The sequence below is a fragment of the Anomalospiza imberbis genome, unplaced genomic scaffold (assembly GCF_031753505.1).
Source record: "Anomalospiza imberbis isolate Cuckoo-Finch-1a 21T00152 unplaced genomic scaffold, ASM3175350v1 scaffold_90, whole genome shotgun sequence".
NCBI classification, from domain to species: Eukaryota; Metazoa; Chordata; class Aves; order Passeriformes; family Viduidae; genus Anomalospiza; species Anomalospiza imberbis.
Window position 1 is genome coordinate 237,411 of NW_027100521.1, and position 23,322 is coordinate 260,732.

At 52.4% G+C, this 23,322-nt stretch overlaps 2 protein-coding genes across 2 annotated transcripts in view; both read left to right on the forward strand.

The window, feature by feature from the left end:
• The first annotated feature begins 3,843 nt into the window (after nt 1-3,843).
• The window catches only part of LOC137467950 (zinc finger protein 271-like), a 130,242-nt gene continuing 110,763 nt past the window's right edge, over nt 3,844-23,322 (forward strand). Inside the window, exons 1-2 of the mRNA XM_068179351.1 lie at nt 3,844-4,689; nt 21,900-21,903. Of these exons, the coding sequence (XP_068035452.1) occupies nt 3,890-4,689; nt 21,900-21,903 (804 nt within the window). The 5' untranslated portion in view covers nt 3,844-3,889. The remainder of the gene's footprint in view (nt 4,690-21,899; nt 21,904-23,322) is intronic.
• Nucleotides 19,748-20,680, forward strand: LOC137467953 (olfactory receptor 14A16-like). The gene has a single exon (XM_068179354.1). The coding sequence runs from the start codon at nt 19,748-19,750 to the stop codon at nt 20,678-20,680; it is 933 nt and encodes a 310-aa protein (XP_068035455.1).

Sequence of the window (23,322 nt, forward strand, 5' to 3'; positions counted from 1 at the left end):
GTCCCCATTCCCATTCCCTGTCCCCATTCCCATTCCCTGTCCCCATTCCCGGTCCCTGTCCCCTCTCACCGACGCCGCCGCCATCGCTCCAGCCCCCCCGGCCCTCACGTGACCGAGCAAACCCCGCGCTGCTCCCGCCGTATTTGCATAGCCCCGCCCCTTGGCCTGGCCCCGCCCCCGCCGGCTGCAGCCGCGTCCGGGCGCTGTTTGCTCCCAGTTCCCTCCCAGTGCTCCCAGTGAGGCGGTACTGGGAGGGAGAGCGCTCCCAGCTCCTTCCCGGTGCTCTCACCATCGTTCCCAGTGCTCCCAGTAAGGCGGTACTGGGAGGGAGAGCGCTCCCAGCTCCTTCCCGGTGCTCTCACCACCGTTCCCAGTGCTCCCAGTAAGGCGGTACTGGGAGGGAGAGCGCTCCCAGCTCCTTCCCGGTGCTCTCACCATCGTTCCCAGTGCTCCCAGTAAGGCGGTACTGGGAGGGAGAGCGCTCCCAGCTCCTTCCCGGTGCTCTCACCATCGTTCCCAGTGCTCCCAGTAAGGCGGTACTGGGAGGGAGAGCGCTCCCAGCTCCTTCCCGGTGCTCTCACCATCGTTCCCAGTGCTCCCAGTAAGGCGGTACTGGGAGGGAGAGCGCTCCCAGTTCCTTCCCGGTGCTCTCACCATCGTTCCCAGTGCTCCCAGTAAGAGCGGTACTGGGAGGGAGAGCGCTCCCAGCTCCTTCCCGGTGCTCTCACCATCCTTCCCAGTGCTCCCAGTAAGAGCGGTACTGGGAGGGAGAGCGCTCCCAGCTCCTTCCCGGTGCTCTCACCATCCTTCCCAGTGCTCCCAGTAAGAGCGGTACTGGGAGGGAGAGCGCTCCCAGCTCCTTCCCGGTGCTCTCGCCATCGTTCCCAGTGCTCCCAGTGAGGCGGTACTGGGAAGGAGAGCGCTCCCAGTTCCTTCCCGGTGCTCTCACCATCGTTCCCAGTGCTCCCAGTGAGGCGGTACTGGGAGGGAGAGCGCTCCCAGCTCCTTCCCGGTGCTCTCGCCATCGTTCCCAGTGCTCCCAGTAGCGCTCCCAGTGCCGGGCGGGGCGGGGCCGCTTTGGAACCCCCCCAGGGCAGAGCGCGGCTGCTTTTGGGTGTCGGCACCGCCCGAGCCGGGCTGGGAGCGGAGGAGGAGCGGGAGGGAGAAGAGGGAGAGAGGAGGGAGAAAAGGAAAGGGAAAAAGAGGAGCGGGAGGAAAAGAAGGACCAGGAGGAAGAGGAGCGGGAGGAGGGACAGCGGAGGAGCGGGAGGAGGAGCAGCCCCAGCCCCAACCCCACGCGGTTCCCCCGCTCGGGCCGCGGCTCCTGCGGCTCCGCCGGCATCGCCCCCCCAGAACCGCAGGGCAGCGGGGAGGGGGAGCTCGCCCCAAATCCATCGCGGGGTCTCCGGCAGGGTTGTTTGGCAGGGCAGGGGATGTTTGGGTCTTGCAGGACCCCAAAGCTGAGCCGGAAATGGCCCTGCAGGGACCTTGGGGGGTGCCACGTGGCGATCACCCGGTACCGGCAGGCAGAGGAGGGATATCAGATATGAGAAGGTCGAGACCGCCCAGCCCCGAGCACCCTCAGCGGTGAGAGGGACACAGAGCCCCTGGTCCCCAGCCCTGCACAAGCATTCCCTGAGGGCAGAGGGATGGAGACCCCCCGAGCATCCCCCAGGGTGAAGGGACAGAGACCCCGAGCATCCCCTGGGCCGAGAGGGACAGAGACTGCCCCGAGCACCCCCTGGCACAGGGTGAGAGGGAGGGAGACCCCCCAGGCATTCCCTGGGGTGAGAACAATGGAGACCCCCTGGAGAATGGCCTGGGGTGACAGGGACAGGGACAACCCCCCAACCCTTCCCAAGCATCACCCAGGGCGAGAGGCACAGAGACCCCTCGAGCATCCCCTGGGGACCGGACAAAAAAAAATTGAGTTTTTTGAGTTTCTAAACAGATATAAGAAATCAAACTTAACTCTGCATAAAATACTTGACGGATATTTGATTTTCCCACAAGTCACTTGTGATGGAAACGCAAACAAATCCCAAACATGAATAAACTGACAATAGAAGCAATTCTCTGTCAATTCCAAGTTTCATCGGTTCCTGCACAGCTCCAGCTCAGCTGCTGGCAGGTTCTGATAAAAGAAAAGTGAAAATTTTTACCAATACAGATTTTTAAAAGGATGGCAAATCTATGTGCAGCTGTCACAAAGGAGACAGGGACGAAGAAAATAATGATTCTCACATTTGGCAAAGCCTCCAAGCCTGTGAATTCGGGAGTTATTTGGGAATTTAGACACTTGAGCTGGGCTTCTGGTAGGACTTTAGTAGCCTTGTGTTCCTCACCTTGTGCTGAATGATCCTTGTCAGTCTCGCTGGTATCATTTGCTCCCTTTCCTGCAGTGATTTTAACAAACTTTTCTAGGAAGGACAACAAAATATTTTCTTTACACTGGCCACCCACAACAGCCATTTTCCTCATAAGTTCTCCCAAAAGTCACACAGAAGAAGCTGCATTGAAGTTTCCAAGAGTTCCTCCAGAAAGAGCCAGAACCTCCTGAGAGGAGGGAACCATGCTGTTGTCAAAGGCACTTGGGGTCAGACAACAGCGCCCTGAACTCACTGCACCAAAATAATGTCTCAATCTGGTTAATAAAATTGTTAGAGAGGTGCCTCTGCCCCAATTAAGATACTAATGAGACCAAATCCAAAGTGGATTTTATTGAACAGTAAATGTGAGGTAGAGGGAGAGATGGAAGAAAGAGAAAAGGGGGGAGAGCAAGGGAGTGACAGGGACAGAGACCTCCCCTGAGGTGGGGCAAGTGTGACATTGTCCCCTGTGTGTGTGGCCTTCCCAGGGTGGGGGTTTTACACCTGAGCCAGTTTGGGAAAGGGGGGTGGTGTCCACCCCCCCACCCCGAGCAGGGATTGCCTCACTGTTTCAGGGTGCAATGTAAGATGTAACCCAAAGTATGTTTTCAGTCACCATCTTCATAAACTGTGATAAACAGGTGGGGCAGTGTTCTTTATCTCTTCCATGGCTCAGCCCTGATAACGCCCTCCAGGGGCTGTCTTCTGTTAATGGGCCATTGAGTGCCACTGCAGGACTGATAAAATTACATCATCCCATTGTGGGATGCTCCGCCCAGGGGGAGGAACCAAGCATTCCTACCTGGATATAATCTCAGCCTTCCAACACCAGGACCACCTTGCCTACTGGATTCCCAGAGGACAAGAGCTCCCTAACCACCACTGGACCTTCAGAGGAAGACCAGACCCTTCCACAGGATCACCGCTTTGACAGAATCACGATCATCACTCCAACAGGGCTGGAGCCTCCATTTCATCAGACGGCTACCACCACCCTGACCAACGGGGTGTCAGGTTAAATCCTGACTCTGTCAGATTAAGCCAGTGTTTCTGTATCATTGCCTTGATCTTAATATTCTTACTAAATTGTAATTCTGGCTTAGACTCTCCCCTGGTTTGCCTTCAAACCAGTACAAAACTCATTGTGCTCATCCCTTGTTTTTCTCCCAAAACAGAATTTCCTATCTCCAACACTTCACCAGATGGAGGAGGTAGCGGCGAGGAAGAAAAAGGAGGCCTGGCACCCCCGAGCAGCTGAGGAGGAAGTCAGTGCCCCTTTCCCCCTCTCTCCTGCTCCATCTCTCAGACCAGCACAGGCCCCGACTACAGGACAACATCGCTGCCAACGCCATCCTGCTGGGGACACACTGGGGGGATCTCCTTCCCCTTCCCTATGGCACGGAGGCAAATCCCAACCTCTCCTTGTCCTTCCTCCCCCAGACAAGGAGCTGAAGATGGAGACCAGGACGGACAAATCCCCATGGCAGAACCTTGTGGCAGAGGCCGTTTTGACCGGCTCCATGGCGCAGGAATCCAACGGGGAGGAAAAGCCCTGGAGATCCCACAGGAGGAGGAGCTGGAAACCCAGCTCAGGGTGCTCTGAGGAGGAAAGATCCACCCTGTGCCAGGAAGGTGGACAGAGCTCCTGCCAGAGCTCGGAGCTGGTGGTCCATGAGCAGGTTCACCATGGGGAGAAGCCCTACAAGTGCTTGGAGTGTGGGAAGAGCTTCAGGCAGAGCAACAGCCTGATCTGCCACCAGATGATCCACACCGGGGAATGGCCGTATGAGTGTGGGGAGTGTGGGAAGGGTTTCAGCAACAGATCCAACCTTATCATCCACCAACGCATCCACACTGGGGAGAGGCCGTATGAGTGTGGGGAATGTGGGAAGAGTTTCAGCCGAAGGTCCCACTTGATCCGCCACCAGAGGATCCACACCGGGGAAAGGCCATACAAATGTGGGGAATGTGGGAAGGGCTTCAGCTGCAGCTCTGCCCTCGTCATCCACCAACGCGTCCACACTGGGGAGAGGCCCTACGAGTGTGGGGAATGTGGGAAGAGCTTTAGCCGAAGGTCCCACTTGATCTGCCACCAGAGGATCCACACTGGAGAAAGGCCATACAAGTGTGGGGAATGTGGGAAGGGCTTCAGCCAGAAGTCCCAACTGATCATCCACCAAATGATCCACACTGGGGAGAGGCCCTACGAATGTCCCAACTGTCAGAAGAGCTTTCAGACCAGATCCATTCTTCTCAAGCACCAGCGGATTCACACTGGGGAGAGGCCCTTCCGCTGCCCCCACTGCAGGAAGGGCTTCAAGCAAAACTCCCATCTCATCAGGCACCAGCACATCCACACCAGAGAGAGTCCCTACACGTGTCCCCAGTGTGGGAAGAGCTTCTCCAGGAGCTCTCACTTGACCAGACACCAACAGAGACACCAGCAAGGAAAGCCCTGCAAATGCCCTAGCTCCAGAAAGAGCTTTGTGCACTGCTCCAGCTCCATCCCCCATGGGAGAACGCATGTTGGGAAGAGCTCTGGTGATCCATGTTCCCTGTGATCCATGCTGGGAATAGATCTTTCCCTTTTCCTGCCCCTGCCAATGACATGGTGTGGGATTGAAGAACATGAGGGTCTGGCCATGGCCCTGTCATTACATTCACTCCCACCTCAGGTCATTGCCAGGGGCAGCAAAGGGACTCTCTCTCTCTCTCTCTCTCTGTCCCCGAGGAGAAGGGTGTCCTTTCCAGGCAGGAGGAAATACATGGCCAGGAAGAGCCAGTCAGTTGTGATGTAGATTTCCCTGTAAATAACTTTTCTTATCCCTTCTGTTATCAGTATTATTTCTGGTCCTGTTTGTTCCTTGTCTCGTTGCTGTTCCCAGTAAATTGTTCTCCTCCCAGCCTGGGATCATTGCCTTTTGTGCTTTCCATTGGAGGCAGGAGGGCAGCAGCTGAGTCAGGGCAGGCTGAGGTTGGATCTCAGGAAAAGGTTTTTGCCCAGAGACTGCTGGGGCACTGCCCAGGCTCCCCAGGGAAGGGTCACAGCTCCAGGGCTCTCTGAGCTCCAGCAGCGTTTGGACACCGCTGCCAGGCCCAGGCTGGCATTGTTGGGGTGTCCTGTGCAGGGCCAGCAGTTGGACTCGAGGATCCTGATGGGTCCCTCCCAGCTCAGCCAGTTCTGTGGTTCTGGGATCCCATGGCCCTGGGGATGGGACTGCCAATGGTTGCCATAGCAACGGGCTCTGGCTCCAGGCCTGAGCTGGTGTCCATGGCAACCACCCCTGGCATGGGGTCTCCATGGAGCTGCCCAGGGACTGACCATAGCAACAGGGGCTGGTGATGGTTGCCATGGAAACTGACCATAGCAACAGGGGCTGGTGATGGTTGCCATGGAAACTGACCATAGCAACAGGGGCTGGTGATGGTTGCCATGGAAACTGACCATAGCAACAGGGGCTGGTGATGGCTGCCATGGAAACAGAGTATGGCAACAGGGGGCTGGTGATGGTTGCCATGGAAACTGACCATAGCAACAGGAGCTGGTGATGGTTGCCATGGAAACTGACCACAGCAACAGGGGTTCCTGGTGATGGTTGCCTGCTAAGGATCAGATTTGTCACAGGCACTCAGAGGGGTTCCATGGGGACTTTCCAAGAGTCTCCAGGCTGCTCAAGAGCTGGAATGTCACAGGCAGAAACAGGGGCTCCATGGAGACCTCCCAGGGGTTTCTGGGGATGGTAAAGAGCCGTGTGGTCAGAGGCAGTCACAGCCATCCCATGGTGACATCCCAGGGGACATTGGGCTGCAAAGGCACCGATCTGTCACAGGCACTCACGGGGGCTCCACGGTGACATCCCAGGAGTCCCCAGGCTGACAAAGAGCCGGGATGTCACGGGCACTCACAGGGGTTCCTGTCATGGGCAGAGTGGGAGCTTCAGGCAAAAGCTTTATTTCCTTACTGGAGAAACTCCTGCTGAGCCATGAGGTGGAGAAATGTCCCCCAACAGCCACCATAGATCCTGAAACCCCTGCAGCACTCCCAGACTTCTAGAATTCCTTCTAATAGAAGAGACTGGCAGCGGCTGGATCCCATCCCGACCCTGCAGATTGGACAGGTGGAATTGAACCTTAATGCAATTTGTCCCAAAAGATTAATGATGTAATACCAGATAAATCTGTATAAATACAGCTATGATTGATTCTGATCATTATTAGAAAAAACAGTCTATTTACAACACAGAATAAAATTTAAAAAATAGTTATTTACTCCTCAATATAGGAGCTATACCAATTATAGACTATTCTGCTCTAGGAAGCAATTTTGAAGTCACCAGGGCCTTGCAGGAGTGGTTTGAGCCCACTGCAGGCAGAGCCTCCTGCTCCAGCAGGAACTGCCTTTCCTGTGCCAGGAGCAGGGCAGGTCCCGCTGCAAGAAAAGCCCCAGGCCAGCCCCAGCACAGGGAAGGCCTCGGGCACAAGGGCAGAGTGCCGTGCTGGGAGCTGTGCCAGGGAGAGCCTGAGGCACCAAAGGCGCCTTGGCAGCAGCAGCTGCTTGCAGGTCATGGCCAGAAGCCTCCCTTGGCAAGCCGGCCTGGTGGCCAGAACTGCAATGTCACTGTTGAGCAAGAAATGTCACAGGCTCATCGGAAGACAGATTGGCATCATGTGCCATATGTTTGGAACTGCTCCTTTTTATATGCTGTTCCGATCCAGGTAGATAAAATCCCAGTGCCACATATCAGAGGTTTGTTAGGGAAGACAGTGTGGATCAACTCTGCCTCGAGTACAGACAAACCCATTTGTGGGATTGTCTTTGCTCAGGGACCAGGTTGTACATGGTGAATAATGCAGAAATATGGAAGAACACGATGTGTACCTCAGGGAGATCTCATATGCAAATATCACTGTTTGTTGGATGTTACTGCCCCTGTCTTTACAATAAACCACACCGACATGAGACAAAAGGAAATGTGTAAGTGTCGAAGGTCTGAGCAAGTGATATAGAAGGAAATGTGTGTCAAAGGTTTGAGCAAGTGAGATGGAAGGAAATGTGTCTGAGTAAGTGAAAGATGGAAGTTTTTACCTGATGAAGTTTTTACATGACGTTTGGTAGTTATGTTGATGATTTGGAGATAAGGGGTGGAATGTCCTAGGGTGATGTTATGGTGCTTGCATCCCCAATCGTGTGTTCTGTTTATGCTTGATGTTATGTTCTGTGCCTTCAGGACTGGCTCCAAAAAGTGAAGGTTTGTTTTGTCTTGTTATCAGCCAGCTCACCTCTCCCCAAAGTCTGTGTCTAGGAGAGGCTAGCGCTTGCTGGCTTTCTTGCTTGCTTGCTGGCTTGCTTGCTTTCGCTTTGCTCTTGCTCCTGCTTTTTGCTTTTGCCCTTGCTTTTGCTTATTAGTTAGTTTAGCTAGGCAATCCAATTTTTTCCCTGGACTGTTTTTTTTCTTTCCCTTTCCTGAATACCATTTGAACCTGCTCAGGACTGGGACCTGGGAAACACCAAGACACACCGAGAGCCAGCATTTTGTGACCTGCAGCAGCAACCCCCAGTGCCGGAGATCGATAACTGGGCAACCACTCCCAGGAGAGACTTTCTAAGTTTGTCACTTCTTCAGAGCGTAGAAAGACTTTTTGTCATCTCGTGTTGTTCATTTTTTTTTTTTGCTGGGGAGTGCTTTGCCTGCTCAATAAACAGGTTGTTTCCGCTACTCTCTGAGGAAATTCTTCCCGAGCCAGGTGAGCAAGGGGCTGTGTGGGTTTGCTTTCTGGGGGCTCCTTCTGGAGGTTTTCTCCCAAATTTGCCCAAAACCAGGACACATTACTGCATCAGCAGGCTGTTCTTTGGTGAGATCCAGTAGGACCCTGTTCAGCCTGTGCTCAGCAAACTGACTGGCCATGAGCCACTGGTGGATGTACCTCACCATGGCAGGCACCTGGAGAAGGCAGGGGAGACTTGGAAAACTGCCAGAGGGAGGAATGTCCCCAGCTTCCCCGGAGAAGTGCTTCCCTTGCCACCACACTGCCATGGCCTCAAAGGCTTCCAGTTACCATCAGGCATGGCTTAGGAGGCCAAGCAATTCCTGGGAGGATGAAATCCTGGCCACAGGCAGCTTACTTGCTCTGGATTGCAAAACTCCTCCTCTACGAGCATATCCAGCAGGGCAGAACAGGTCTTGGTTTTGAAGATGTGCAAATATGCTCTGAGCCCTGTGCCCATGGTGCTGGTCTCTTCCTCCCGAATCCTCTTGATGAATTTGCAAACCAGCTGTAGGAGAAGGGCAGGAAGCCAGGGATGTTCCACGGAATGCTCCAAGCGTGGTGCTCGGCTGAGCGGTGACAGCAGGCCCAGCCCAGCTGGGGATGGCTGCAGGTACCTGCGCTGTTCTGCGGAAGAGGCCACGGGCGGGGTCCTGCTCTTGTGTGCGCTGCACGGCTGCACCTGGCAAAGAGCGAGCGCAGCCTGAGCTGAGGGGCTGCGGGAGAGACCGGAGAACACAGCCCAGCCCTGCGCTCCCCAGGCAGGGACAGCCCTGGGATGGCCCAGGGGATGGAGCACGGCTGTGGGGTGTCTGCCCTGGCCCCTATTCCATCCTGTCTATGGGCAAGTGCCCAGGGGATGGGATGGGATGGGATGGGATGGGATGGGATGGGATGGGATGGGATGGGATGGGATGGGATGAGATGGGGCCAAGCTGGCTGCAGGCACCGGCCCTGTGGCCCAGCTCTGGCACTCACCCTTCTGCAGTGGCTGGAACTGCTCCACCTCTTCAGGCTGCTGTGCTGGGACAGTCCCAGGGCCTGCTTTCTCCTCCTTCCCCCAGGCCAGCTTGGGCACGCTCGCAGGCCTGTGCTCTACGTCACTGCCTGGATTCATGGCTGCTTGCAGGAGAAGGTGGCTCGCAAAAGGTCCGAGTCAGCAAGTGCTGCAGAGTGAAGTCTTGGCAAGGCTACAGGACAGCAAGTCCTGCACTCTGGTCTTGGGGGCTCAAGCCCCAAGAACAGGAGACTCCTCATCAAGAACCGTGCTAAGCAAATGCCACGGTCTGCCCTGGAGGGCATCTGCAGAAGAGAAGCCTCGGGAAGGCCAGAGGTCACCAAGCCTTCTGGTCTGGCCACGAGGTCACCTGCAGGAGTAACGCCTTGGGAAAGCTCCGGGTCAGACACGAACGAGTGTGCTGTGCGGGGGCTCCTCACGGCACCGCTCTGTCCCGTCCTGTCCCGTCGCGTGCTCCGAGCACTGTGGCGTGGTCTTGTCACCGCCAGCTCCTATGTCACCCCGTGTCACAAAGGGTCCTTGGACACGCTGTCCCGTTCCATGCCACGGTGACCGTGCTGCACCGTGTCACAAAGGGCCCCTGCACACACTGCCCTCTGCCCTGGGGCCGCCCCCAGCCCACCCAAAGTGGCTCAGGTTGGAAGGAAACCCTCGCCCCAAGTGTCTAAGACAGCCCGACAAGATCTTTAGGAACGGCTCAAACCATCAGCAAAATCTGCCCTGCTCTGTGGGCTCAGGGCAGCAGAAGGAGCCCCCAGGGCTGCCGACGCAGCCGCGCTGGGAAGGGCACGGGGCCTTCACAGAAGCTGGCACGGCCTCCTTGGGACACGTCCCGGCTGGTGGCCATCCTAAACCCGCGGGTGTGACACAGACAAGGAACGTGTGGGCCAGGGCAGGAATGCTGCTCTGACCCCTGGGGCCCAGGGAGCGCTGACATCAGCAGGTGTGGCAGAGTCCCTGGCCAAGCAGACCTGCCACCCCCCGAGCCCTGGCAGCACCGGTGCCCGTCTCCTGCCCCAGAGACCTGTGCCCGTGGGGGGCTCCTGTGCTAGAGGGAGCCAAAGCCCACGTGCATTGGGGGCTGCGCTCCTGCCTGCAGGGGCTGTTGGCAGGAGCACCTGGAGCAACGCTGACAACACTTGGTCTCTGTCAGAAGCTCTTACTCCATGCTGAAATTATTTTCTCACTGAAGTTATTGCCTTCAGCACAAAAACACCTTAGTGGCGAAGGCACAGAAGAATCTGGCAAGTAAGAATCCTCAGTTCAGGAAAGCTTTACTTCCCATTGCTCAACTCAAGCAGTTTCAAAAAGCTGCCAACTTCCCAAATTAATTGGGATGGCCTGAGGAGGTGAAGAGTTGGAATTTTGTTTCCAATCTCAAAGCAGCAACTCATTTGCCTTAACCTCATCCACTGAGAGTCACTTTACAGAACATAACACTACACCAAAAAAGGGAAAAAACAAGGGTCATTCTTTGGTTTTCTATGTAGGGATGATAATATCCTAATTCTCTTAAGGAATAAAAGCTCTCAAGAAATGAGAGTCCACTCAGTGGTACAATAGTAGCCCAAAGAATTGAGTAGATGGCAAAAGGGCTAATCCTCCCCCTGGTACAGAGATCTGAGTGGCCAGTAAAGTACAGCTCTCCCCTCTTGTTCCCTGCAGGAGAATCAGGACCATGAAGAGGAAAAGTCACAGATATTCCTTCTGGCCTCCATAACCAAAGCTGTGCCAAAGCACAGATGCTGCTTCAAACTGACTCAAATTCCAGCCTAGACCTCTCACCTTCCAGACAACTCCTTCTCCAACACCCCACCAGCACCAAGCCCCCCAAACTCCCGCACAGAAGCCCTCAACACCCCGCCAGGAGCCCCAGCTGTCCCCGTCCCTCCGCAGAGCTTTCCCACCCTCCAGCAGACGCCCTGGTTCCCTGCAGGTGCCGTGGGATGGCACTCAGGAGGATCTGCTCCAAGGCCTTCCCCTGGAGCACGCTCAGGCTGCCAGGCCTATGGATCCTGGATCATCCTTCCCACCGAGCCTTCCTGTGCACGGCTGTTCCATTTGCACCTTTGCGCTCAGCTCAGACTTCTCCACTTCACCAGGAGTGCTGGGAAAGGATGGAGAGCAGCCTGGCAAGCTCTTTCTGCAGCTCCCTCTTTACCCTGGGGGAGGTAGAACATTCCACAGGAAATCAACTGGTGCCACAAGGAGCCTGTGGCCTCAGGCACCTTTGGGGATGGAACAAGGCCTTGGTTTGACATAAGTAAGCACAAGCAATTCACATGAGTAAACAAGTAATTAGCACAGACATGCCTAAGTACTTAGCACCAGTTAGCATAACAAAAACCTGTCTGGCCTAACTTGACATGAGAGTGACCTGACAAAAAGCTTTAGACACAGTCTACCAGAAGAACTAAGGGCAAGTGTGGAATCAGCCCTGTGCAGGGAAGCCGTGAGGAAGACTTTGTGCTGCTTTGGGGCATCGAGACCGCTCCTGGCCAGGGCCTGGACATCAGCTTCAAGTATGGAAATCTGACACAATGTATTTCCAACCGCCTGCCTATGGAATCACCTCAGCAGTGTAAAGATGGATGGTGATTTTGATACAACTCCTACATCAACCCACTGAAATTTATATGTGGCAGAGAAACACTTTAGTGGGGGGCAGACCCCTGCCCTCCTGCCAGGTCAATAAAAGGGCTTTTGGCTGACAATGCATTTGTCTGCCGATTTGTTTGAATGAGGGAGACCCCTCAGGACTGCTATATCCTGAGGGAACACCGTTGGCCTTGGCCTGTAGGCACCTGCACAAGCTTAAAATCAGCTGCCTCAGCTTCCAGGACCTCTCTTGGCCAGCATCCTGACGTGGATGCAGGACTGCTGTGAGGCACTGCTGGGACCCAGCGGGACAGGACCGGCTGTCTCGTGTCCACGTAGCACCCCTCACACAGCCAGGGCCATCCCAAAACCAGACAAACACTCATGTGTCAGCACAGGGGAGCAAGGAGCACTGGGCTCCTCTCAAGGTATGTCAAAGTTCGAGAATCCACCACAGCACTGGTAAATTTTTGGGTGGACCAAGGACTTTGAGTATCAAAAGGGAAACTCAAATCTGTAGGGAGGGAAATAAAATGCCTAGGACGTGAGATTTGTCAAGGGAGCCAGTGGCTGAACCCTGAGAGAATTGCAGGGATAGCCTCACTCCCACGGGCAAAAACTAAGAGAGAGAAGTCAGAAGGTTTTTAGGCCTGTTGGGATATTGTAGGCTATGGATTGAAGGATACACGCAGGCCATCAGGTTCTTGTTTGAAAAGTTAGTAGAGGAAGAGATTAGGTGGGAAGAAGATGACAAGCAAATTTTGAAGCTTTAAAGCAAATATTAGTCAGTGCAGCAGCACTGAGTCTTCCTGCCTTAGACAAACCCTTCTATCTGTTTGTGGATATAGAAAAAGAGGCAGCACATGGAGGGTTAGCCCAGGACCGGGGAGGATCCAGGAAACCAGTGGCCTGTTTATCAAAACCGCAAGACCCTGTCAGCTGGGGGTGGCCAACCTGCATTCAGGCGGTGGCAGCGAGCGCCCCACTCATAGAAGAAAGCAAAAAATTAACCTTTGGGGCAAAATTGAAAATATATACCACTCACTCAGTACAGAGTATCCTCGGCTAGAAGGCTGAGAAATGGCTCACAGATTCCCAAGTACTAAAATATGAAGCCATCTTAATAGATAATGGTTTAGAGCTAGATGTGAGTAACCAACGCAACCCTGCCCAGTTTTAGATGGAAAACCAGGTGAGGAATTAATATATAATTGCCTAGAAGTTATAAACTATCCAACTAAAGTAAGAGAGGACCTAACGGATCAACCACTCCAAGGTGGAAAACGATTGTACATCGATGGATTTTCACGGGTAATCCAGGGCACAGGGTATTGGGGTAGGCTATGGCAGATGAAGAGTTAGTGGCCCTAGAAAAAGGAAAGTTACCTTCCAACTGGTCAGCCCAAGCATGTGAGTTGTATGCCCTAAAGTGAGCTCTGGAAATATTCACACAGAAAAGAGAAACAATATATACAGACTCAAAATATGCTTTTGGAGTACTGCATACCTTTGGAAAAATTTGGGAAGAGAGTGGGCTATTAAATTCAAGGGGAAAGGAACTAAAAACTTATTTTAGAAATGTTAGAAACCTTACAATTACCAGAAGAAGTGGCAGCAGTATATGTTAAAGGACATAAAAAAGGAGTGACTCAAGAAGCACGAGGGAACCATTTAGCAGATTTAGATGCTAAGAATTCAGCCGAATCAGGGACAGAAAAAGTAATGATAGCATTAACCCCCATGAGAGAAATGGAAGAAGTCCCCATATTCAGTGAGACAGAAGAGAAAGAATTTCTCAAAACAGGAGCCAAGAAAGATAACAAAGGGAAGCGGGGATTAGCAGATGGGAGGCAAATGTTGAATAAACCCCTTGCCAGGAAAATGCTAGAAGGCATACATGGGACAACACACTGGGTTACACAAGCGCTAAGTGATCAATTTCTAAGGGACTGGGCCTGCATAGGAATTTTTGGGATAGCTAAACAGGTAATTGAAAGGTGTGTGATATGCCAACAAGTAAATGAGAAGGTCATGAGGAAAACACCAGGGGAGGGTGAGAACTAGCCTTACAGCCCTTTCAAAACATCCAAGTAGACTTTACCGAGCTTCCCCAGGTACAACGATGGAAGTTTTTACTAGTGATAGTAGGTGACCTGAGTCATTGGGTAGAGGCGGTACCCACGGTTAAAGCCAATGCCAATGTTGTGAGTAAAACATTTCTAGAATCAATCATTCCCTGATATGGGATGGTGAACAGGATTGATTCAGGCCAGGTGTAAGGCCGTCTGAAGCCCCCAGTTTTGCCTACCAATTGCCACGAGGAGAAACCCCTTCCCCCCCTACAGTTCTGGCTTGGAGAGAGCGGCAGTGCAGGTGCGGTTGCTGCACCGTTACGTTAGCTGTCCCGAACAAGGCCTGACAAGGACTTGGCAAGGACTTGGCAAGGAATCGACAAGGAATCAGCAAGGACCTGGCATGAACACAGCAAGGAACAGCCTACTGCATATTTGCCCACTCTTCTCCTGAAGCCGAATGAACTTTTGGGGTGTCCCTAGTGGTCTCTCACTGAAGACCTCTCATCTGCCCTGTTACCACTGTGACAGACGGACGGAGATCGAAAACCCTCCTCTTAAGGACTGAGACTGAGACCCCTACCACAGGGAGTGGGGAAACCACTAATGACATGACCTGTTTCCCTTCAGTAATTCCAATGGACTTATTCTTCATTGTGTTTTCCTGCTTTGGTGGTTTCAGTGGACTCACCTGTTCCCCCGCTGCAATCACAATAGACTCTCATTGTCCTGCATGTTCCCCCCTTTTTTCCTCCGTGGACTATAACTGGACCCCTGAGTTGACCAGAACTTCGAAGACTTCCCCGACACGACCAGACGGATCCCCATCGTCCGGACCACTGAGGATCTCGCCTGTGTTGGTAGCTATTCCCATCCCCCTCTTTTCTCTCTCTCTCTCTATCCTTTTATCTCCTTTCTGATCCCCACTATCGCATTTACTGTTTTGGCCCTTAATAAAGGTGCATTTGTTGTGATTAACTGATAGTCCCTTGTTGTTTGCCTTTTTGCACATTTGGGATTGGTGAAAAGAACCATCACGCCACCCCACACAAGCGGATTATGACACCAAGGAACTCATTTCATCTCTAAAATATTGCAAAATATTGTTCAAACCCTGGGAGTAAATGGGAATTACACACTCCATGGCATCCAGAGTTCTGGTCACACTGAGAGGATGAATCAAACTCTAAAAAGAGCTCTAGATAAGCTGATGATGGAAACCCGAATGTCATGGATAAAATGTCTCCCTTTGTCCTTATTAAGACTTAGAACTCAACCCCAGTCAGATCTGGGGGTCTCACCCTATGAAATGACATTTGGGTTACCCTTTTTGACCTCACCCCAGAGGGTTGCCACCTATGAGGAAGGGGAAGCCAATGCCAAGAAATATGTTATGTCTATAGCAGAAACCTTAGAAGGGCTAAGACATAAAGGGGCAATTCCTCAAACTACCACCCTGGATTTCAGAATCCATAATATTAATTCTGAGGATTTGATCAAGTAATGATCAAGTCATGGAGAGATCAGCATTTAACTCCTCAGTGGGAAGGTCCCTTTCAGGAACTGCTCACCACCGAATCGGCCGTGTGAACTGCAGAGTGGGGATGGACTCATGCCCACAGATGGACTCATGCCCACAGAGTTAAAGGCCCAGTAGGAAAAACACAATGAGTGGACTGTAACATCCAGGCCAGGGGAAACGAGATTGACTGTCAGGCAGAGACTGAAAGACAACCAGAAAAACACCAAGATGCCCAAAGTCAAGCTTCCACCAGCCAGCTTGAGAACTGTCTTCCTGCTTTAATGGGTGAGAATTACCAGCACCTGTTGAGGGGAAGTACACAAGGGACCGTAAGAGGTAATGGGACAGCTTCTTTAAGAAAATAAGACAAAGGAAGGAGGGCAAGACCCCTTTGTTCACTTCCAAGAAGATGGCATAGCCCTGCTGTGGGTAGCAACCCTGTAGGCATGGTAAGGTAGGGACAAAAGGCCATATCGGACCACTGTCATTCCCCAACTGTCTTTGAATACAACAGGGACTGGAGGGCGAGACCGAGCTGGCCTCTGGACCCCTGAGATACAATGACTATGGGTAGCAACTACATAGGCATTATAGATGGGAGTCAAAGCCATCCTGGACCTCTGTTAGGCCCTTTTGTCCATTCCAAATAAGTGTGTCTAAGGAAAACCTGAGATTTTCCTCCTGTTCCCACTGTCCTTGCCCACATCAACAGATGCTAGTATGACTCATTCAAGAGAGAGAGAAATTTTTTTACTTAATTGTTCCAGCAAAATGATTTGTAAAAACAGAAAACGGGGGGTTGTTACAGATGGGTAATCCTATGGTTGACTCTCACAGTTAAGGGGTGACTGTTAAGTATATGTTAATAGAAGTTGTGTAGGTGTATAGTTATCTTTCCCTTCCCCCTTGCATTGTTATCACAGGATGCCCTCAGTAGTCAGGGCATTTGGGAGGGTCGGCTTGTTGCTATGGCAGCGCCTGAGCTCCAATCAAGCTGTAAGAAAGTGATCTCCACCACTGGACAGCAAAGGAGGAGTGGATTGACAAGATTTTGGGAGGGGCTGGAGGTATAAAAGACAGAACATCCATTTTGTAGATGAGCACATGGTGACTGAATCCTTTGCTCCTGGTGCTGTATTCTTTGCTTTATTCTCTCTTCTGTTGTATTTTGATAAGGTCTTAATAAAACCATTTAAATTATTGAAAGTGAAAATTGTTTCTCACATGGGGTTGGGGAATATGGGGCAAGGTTGTCCACACTGGGTCAGACCTCAAGGTAAAACTTCTCTGACCTGGCCAGACCTCCTTAGGAGTGGCCCTACATCAATATCAATCACAGAATGCAGCAATCAGCTCTTCTCAAAAGAGAACAGTAATAAAGACACTCTTTAAAATAGGAATACATATTTCTTAGAAGCTCTTAGACATATTTCTACATAACTGCAAATGGAAACCTTCTTAATGAACTGCACTAGAGCAGAGGGAAATCAACACACAGCCATGGCTTCTCAGGACTTGCTTCATCCTAATGAGAACCGTGGTGCATTTGCAGCTGAGCCCTGGAACCTCAGGGCCTGAGAGGAGATTGCACAAACCTGTCCAGGAGTCAAAGTCAGAGAAAAAACCCAAAGTTTCTCAAGCCATTAATGGGTGCCACTGAGGTCCATCCCCAATGCAGGCTCCTCATGGACTCCTTGGAGGAGAGAACTGGAGGCCAGGATGGCACAAAAACCTCTCAGGGACTCATAGTGAAAAGGACAATCCAAAGTACCCTTAATTACTTGAGTATCTCAAAGCATCAATGAGCCCCACTGATTGTCAGTGCAAAGCTCTCAAGGGACTCATTAAAACAGATAATTTCAGGCTGTGACTGCACAATCTTTCTCACAGAATCTGTATCAAAAGGGAAACACCAAGTACCTTAAAAGAACTGAAATACCTTGAAGCATTTATGAGTACCACTGAGTGTTGCTCCTGACAAAGCCTCTCCAGGGACTAATTACAGCAGATAATTGGAGGCCATGATTGCACAAAGCTCTCAGAGACTCCAAGGCAAAAGCCAAAGCCAAAGTGCTTTGAAAAACCTGCAGTCCCTGGGAGCATGAAGGAGCCCCCAGGGCCATTCCTGAGCAAGGCTCCCCAGGGACTCCTTCCAGCAGATCCTTGAGGCCACTGGGATGTGGGCTAAGGGGGGATGCTGAGGGCAGGACAAGAGGCTGACAGTGCCCAGCCTGGCTGGGGCTGTGCCAGGAGGCCCCAGTGCCTCAGGACAAGGTGTCTCCTGACAGCCCTTGGTGGCACAGACCCTGCTGTGCCCCAGGGCACCAGGACTTGGCTTCTCTTTGTCCCCACCTGTCATCAGTGCCTCCAGTTCTCTGCTCTGCCTGGGGCCTGGGGACACTTTCTCAGTCCTGTCCCTCAGTGGGACCCATTAAAAGTCAAAGAAACTTTGGAGCTGGATTCTGACTTGGAGCTCTGGAGAGGTTTCTGCAGCTCCCTCTCAGGGCCTGATGTTCAGGGCCTGAGCACAAAGCCCCAGAGGGTCATTAAAGTCCTTGTGCTGTGTCTGTGCTGCTGAGCTGGGAGGGGCTCCTGGCACAGAGGGTGATCCTGGTAACCAAGGAGAGCTTCAAAAGCACATTTCTCTGGATGAGCAGCTCTTCTCCCAGCCCAGCAGGGCTGGGGCACTGCCTGCAGCCAGCCCGGGCACAGCACAGAGGCACAGAGAGCTTCCATCAGTCAGGGCTGGGAAGGTGCTGAGAAGTGCCTGGAGCAGAATCCCTGGCAGCCCTTGGCACAGGAACCTCTGGCTGCAGGACAATGCAGCTGCAGCTCCTGGAGTGATCTCCTACAGCTGGAACATCCCAATGCCCACAGACTCTGTGAGTATGACTCTGAGTGTTTCTGGTGCAGGGGAGGTGAAATGCTCATAAAGCTCTGACATGCTAAGGGGTTCTGATCAGTCCTAGAACAGTTCCAAGACAAGGATTTTGATAAAAATGAGGAAACTTCCAAAGACTTTGTATTGTTTCGTGCTATTGAAGAATGGTGGGGAGGGGTGATAAATATTAATGGTTGATTATGAATTTTGGCAAGTGCCTCAGACATCTGAACTGTTTCTTTTAGGGATCAATAGGTTCACAGGTGATCCCTAATGTGCCTCCAGCCACTCTGCCCATGGACAGCACCAGCATCACCTCTGCTGGAGCCATCAGGCTCAGTCTGAGCTGTCCTTTCTCCAAGCTGCAAACAGAACCTGCCCCCAGCCAGTGCCCTGCAAACAGGCAGGGTTCTGTCAGACCAAGGAGAGTGCACAGAGATTTGGGGTCTGTGAGTGCTGGCAGGGAGAGCTCAGGCACAGGGAAACACCTGCATGAGGAAAATCCCCAGGAAGCAGAGAGAAGATCAGGGAAGGAGAGAAAGCAAAACGCAGAAATGCTGTGGCAGGGAGAGTTTAGAGATGTCCAGAGGATCCCCTCCAGTGCAGCCCCTCCCTCTGAACAAGCCCCCTCCCTCCTGTCCCCCCAGCCAAGCCTCTGCCCTCAGGGCCGGGGCTCCAAGGCATGCAGCCTCTCCTGTGCAGGCAGAGCTGCAGCAGAGCCGTGGGGCAGCTCTGCAGCCCCGGGCCCAGTTCCCTCTGCAGAGCACAGGGCTGGGAGCAGCTGCCCGGCACTGGGGGCTCTGGGAGGGGGCACAGCTGGCTCAGGGTGACACAGCTGTCCCCAGTGCCCGGCTCTGGGCAATGCTGTCAGTGCAGCCAGGGAAGGAGCTGCATCTCCCTTCATCCAGTGCCATCAGAAGGACACTTGGAAGTCTCCCTGAGATTTCAGTCCGAGCTGGGAGCTTCAATCCAGGATGCAAACCTGTCCTAGATCATCTCTGAGTTATAAGATTGATGGGGAAAGGCAGAGGTGTTGTGACACTGAAAATGCTGTTGGGTTGGTGAAATGAGCAACGTGAGTCCTTGGCTACAAATGTGGAGCTGGGCTGTGGTGGATCCATCTGCTCTCAGCAGTGCTTGGTGATATTTTAGAGAAAGCATGGGAAGGTGATCACCCTTCTCCTGAGAGACGTTAAAGCCCAGAGAAACTCTGAACAGGTCAGAATGACAGACCATCTGCCCTCACTCTCCTCTCATCACTTTGCCTCACAGTTCTGTTCTGTCGCTCTGTTCTCCCTGGGGGCAGCAGAAATTCTGAGAGTTTCTTATATCCAAGAACACCAGCAGTGATATGGGGGTTCTTAAAAAGAAAACCTCAGAACTCTTGAACACAAAATGGTGTCTGTCTGTGGCACAGAGGAGGGTGTATGGGAAATGGATTTGATTTTGGTTACAGGTATCTCCTCTAAATCTTCTCTTGTCCTTTCTGCCTGAACAGGTCCCCATGTGCAGCCACAGCCAATGTCCAACAGCAGCTCCATCAGCCACTTCCTCCTGCTGGCACTGGCAGACACGCGGCAGCTGCAGCTCCTGCACTTCTGCCTCTTCCTGGGCATCTCCCTGGCTGCCCTCCTGGGCAACGGCCTCATCATCAGCGCCGTAGCCTGCGGCCACCACCTGCACACGCCCATGTTCTTCTTCCTGCTCAACCTGGCCCTCAGCGACCTGGGCTCCATCTGCACCACTGTCCCCAAAGCCATGCACAATTCCCTCTGGGACACCAGCACCATCTCCTACACGGGATGTGCTGCACAGCTCTTTTTCTTTCTCTTCTTCATCTCAACAGAGTATTTCCTCCTGACCGTCATGTGCTATGACCGCTACGTGTCCATCTGCAAACCCCTGCACTACGGGACCCTCCTGGGCAGCAGAGCTTGTGCCCACATGGCAGCAGCTGCCTGGGCCAGTGCCTTTCTCAATGCTCTGCTGCACACGGCCAATACATTTTCCCTGCCCCTGTGCCATGGCAATGCCCTGGGCCAGTTCTTCTGTGAAATCCCACAGATCCTCAAGATCTCCTGCTCCAAATCCCACCTCAGGGAACTTGGGCTCACTGCTGTTAGTGCCTGTTTAGGACTTGGCTGTTTTGTGTTCATGGTTTTCTCCTATGTGCAGATCTTAAGGGTCGTGCTGAGGATCCCCTCTGAGCAGGGACGGCACAAAGCCTTTTCCACCTGCATCCCTCACCTGGCCATGGTCTCTCTGTTCCTCAGCACTGGTATATTTTACTACCTGAAGCCCCCCTCCATCTCCTCCCCATCCCTGGATCTGGCCCTGTCAGTTCTGTATTCGGTGGTGCCTCCAGCCCTGAACCCCCTCATCTACAGCCTGAGGAACCAGGAGCTCAAGGCTGCAGTGTGGACACTGATGACTGGATGCTTTCAGGGACATTAAACTCCTGGCCAAATGACTTGCAATGAAAGTAATCTTTGGTACTTCCTTTTGGTTTCCTTTTGGAGGTTCTTTTTTTTGTTTTACATTTTAATGTTGTCCACAAATAAATTTCATTTTTTGTGCAATTTCTAATTTTGTTTATCTCCACCTTCCCTGTGGCCACAGACTGTGTCCATGAGGGGCTGCGCTCTTGGTGGCTTTAAAGGAAGTCAAGGATCTCCCAGCAGAGTTTTCTGCAGAGATGCCCTTTTGTTGCCTTCTCTGGGGCTGCAGCAGCAATGTCTGTGTGCAGAGCTGGGGGCAGATCAGTGCTGGCACAGCAGCTCTGGTCCTGCTGGCCACACCGTTCCCTGCAGGTCCCTTTCTGCCTGGCTGCTGTCCCCAGCCTGTAGTGCTGCAGGGGTTGTTGTGTCCAAAGTGCAGGACCCAGCACTTGGACTTGCCAAACCTCACCTTGTTGGATCTGGCCTCTGGATCCAGCCTTCCAGGTCCCTCTGCAGAGCCCTCCTACCCCTCAACAGAGCTTGGAGTCCCCTCCTACCCCTCACATCCAGCTTGGAGTCATCTGCAAAGGTTTCCTTGGTTCCAAGGGGCCCCTCAGTGTCACAATGTCCCTTGGGTTACACCAGGCCCTGCACGGTCACACTGGTCTCCTTGGTTCCATGGGGCCCCAAAATGTGACAATGGACTCCTTGGTTCCATGGGGCTTCACAGTGTCACAATGTTCTCCTTGGTGCTGCAGTTTCACAGTGGCCCCTTGGTTCCATGGGGCCCCAGGGTGTCACAAAGGCCCCATGGTTACATGAGGTCCCACACTGTCACAATGCTCTCTGTGGTTCCACAAGTCCCCTCAGTGTCACAATGGACTCCTTGTTTCCACGAGGCCACACAGTGTCACAATGACCTTCCAGATTCCTTGAGGCCCCAGAGTGTCACAGTGGCCCCTTGGTTCCACAAGGTCCTGCAGTGTCACAATGTCCCCTTGGTTCCATGAGGCCCCGCAGTGTCAGAACGGCCCCTTGGTTCCACTGGGCCCTGGACTCTCCCAATACTCTCCTTGGTTTCGCAGTGTCAAAATGGTGAAACCCCTTGGTTCCAGGAGGCCCCACAATGTCAAAATGCAGCTTTTCCAGGGAATGCTGTCAGAGACAGTGCCAAAGGCTTTGCTAAAGTCCAGATGGACAGATGGACACATCCACAGCCTTTCCCACATCCAGAGCTGGGTCACCTGGTTATAAAAGGAGATCAGGTTGCTCAGGCAGGACCTGCCCCTCTTAAATCCACACTGTCTGGCTCTGACCCCTCGGCCATCCTGTGGGTGCCCTGTGATGGCACTCAGGGTGATCTGTTCCAGAACCTTGCCGGGCACCGAGGTCAGGCTGACAGGCCTGGAGTTCCCCAGATCTTCCTCCCAGCCCTTCTTGGGGATGGGGTCACACTGGCACCTCCAGTGCTCTGGGACCTCCCTGGTGAGCCAGGACTGATGGTAAATGATGGAGAGCAGCTTGGGGAGCTCATCCACCAGCTCCCTCATCCCTCTAGGATGGATCCCATCTGATCCCATACACCTGTGAACATCTGAGTGACCCAGCAGGTCACCAGCTGCTTCCTCCTGGATTACAGGGGGCTGTTCTGCTCCCTGTGCCCATCCACCAGCTCAGGAGAACTCTTGTCCTGAGGACAACCTGTCCGTATATTGAAAATTGAGACAAACAAGGTGTTAAATAGTTTGGCCTTTCCATTATCTTTAATTACTCTATTTTCCACAGCATCCAATAAAGAGTAGAGGTTCCCTTTATACCACATTATTCTAATAATTTATTTATGTAAACATTTTTTATTATTTTTCACAGAAGTGGCCATGTTAATCTCTAATTAATTGAGATTTCACCGCTTTCCTTTTTTTTTCTGCATGATCTAACAACATCCTTAAACACTTGCTAAGTTGCCTGACCTGTCCAAAGTTAATGCACACTCTTCTTTCCCCTGAGTTCCCACAAAAGCTCCATGGGCAGCCAGCACAGTCATTTTCCTCACCAGCTCATCTTTGGCCACACTGGGACAGGCTGCTCCTTTCCCCTTAAGATTACTTTCTTAAAATGTGTCCATCCTTCCTGGACCCCTTTGTTTTTAAGGGTTATTTCCCTTAAAAAATCAGTACCTGATTCAGTACTCCCCAAATCTGCATCCTAAATAGGCCAAAGTCTGCCCTTCCTAATTCCAGTGTGGAAGTTTTGTTGCTGCCCCTCCTTCTTTCACAGATCATTGAAAACTTGATTATTTCATGGTCACTGTGCCCCAGGCAGCCAATGACCCCCACATCTGCCACCAGCCCTTCTCTGCTTGTGAGCAGCAGGAGACAAAGCTTTCCTTGGGCGTGGAGTGTTACCAAAAATTTGGTAAAACAGAAAACTCCTTCACACCAATGCAGCATTAAGAAGCAGCATTCTTTATTCAGCCGGGTGCACGGGGGATAGCTCCTCCCAAAGCCGAGCATGCTGAGTACAGGAAAGTTTCTGTTCATATTCTGTATTTTGCACACATGTTCATTGATTGTCCTGGACTAAAAACACATCTGATAATCATTTCCCCAAAATCATTAACATATTTCCCCTCCCCTTTACCCATGCTCTCTTCTGTCC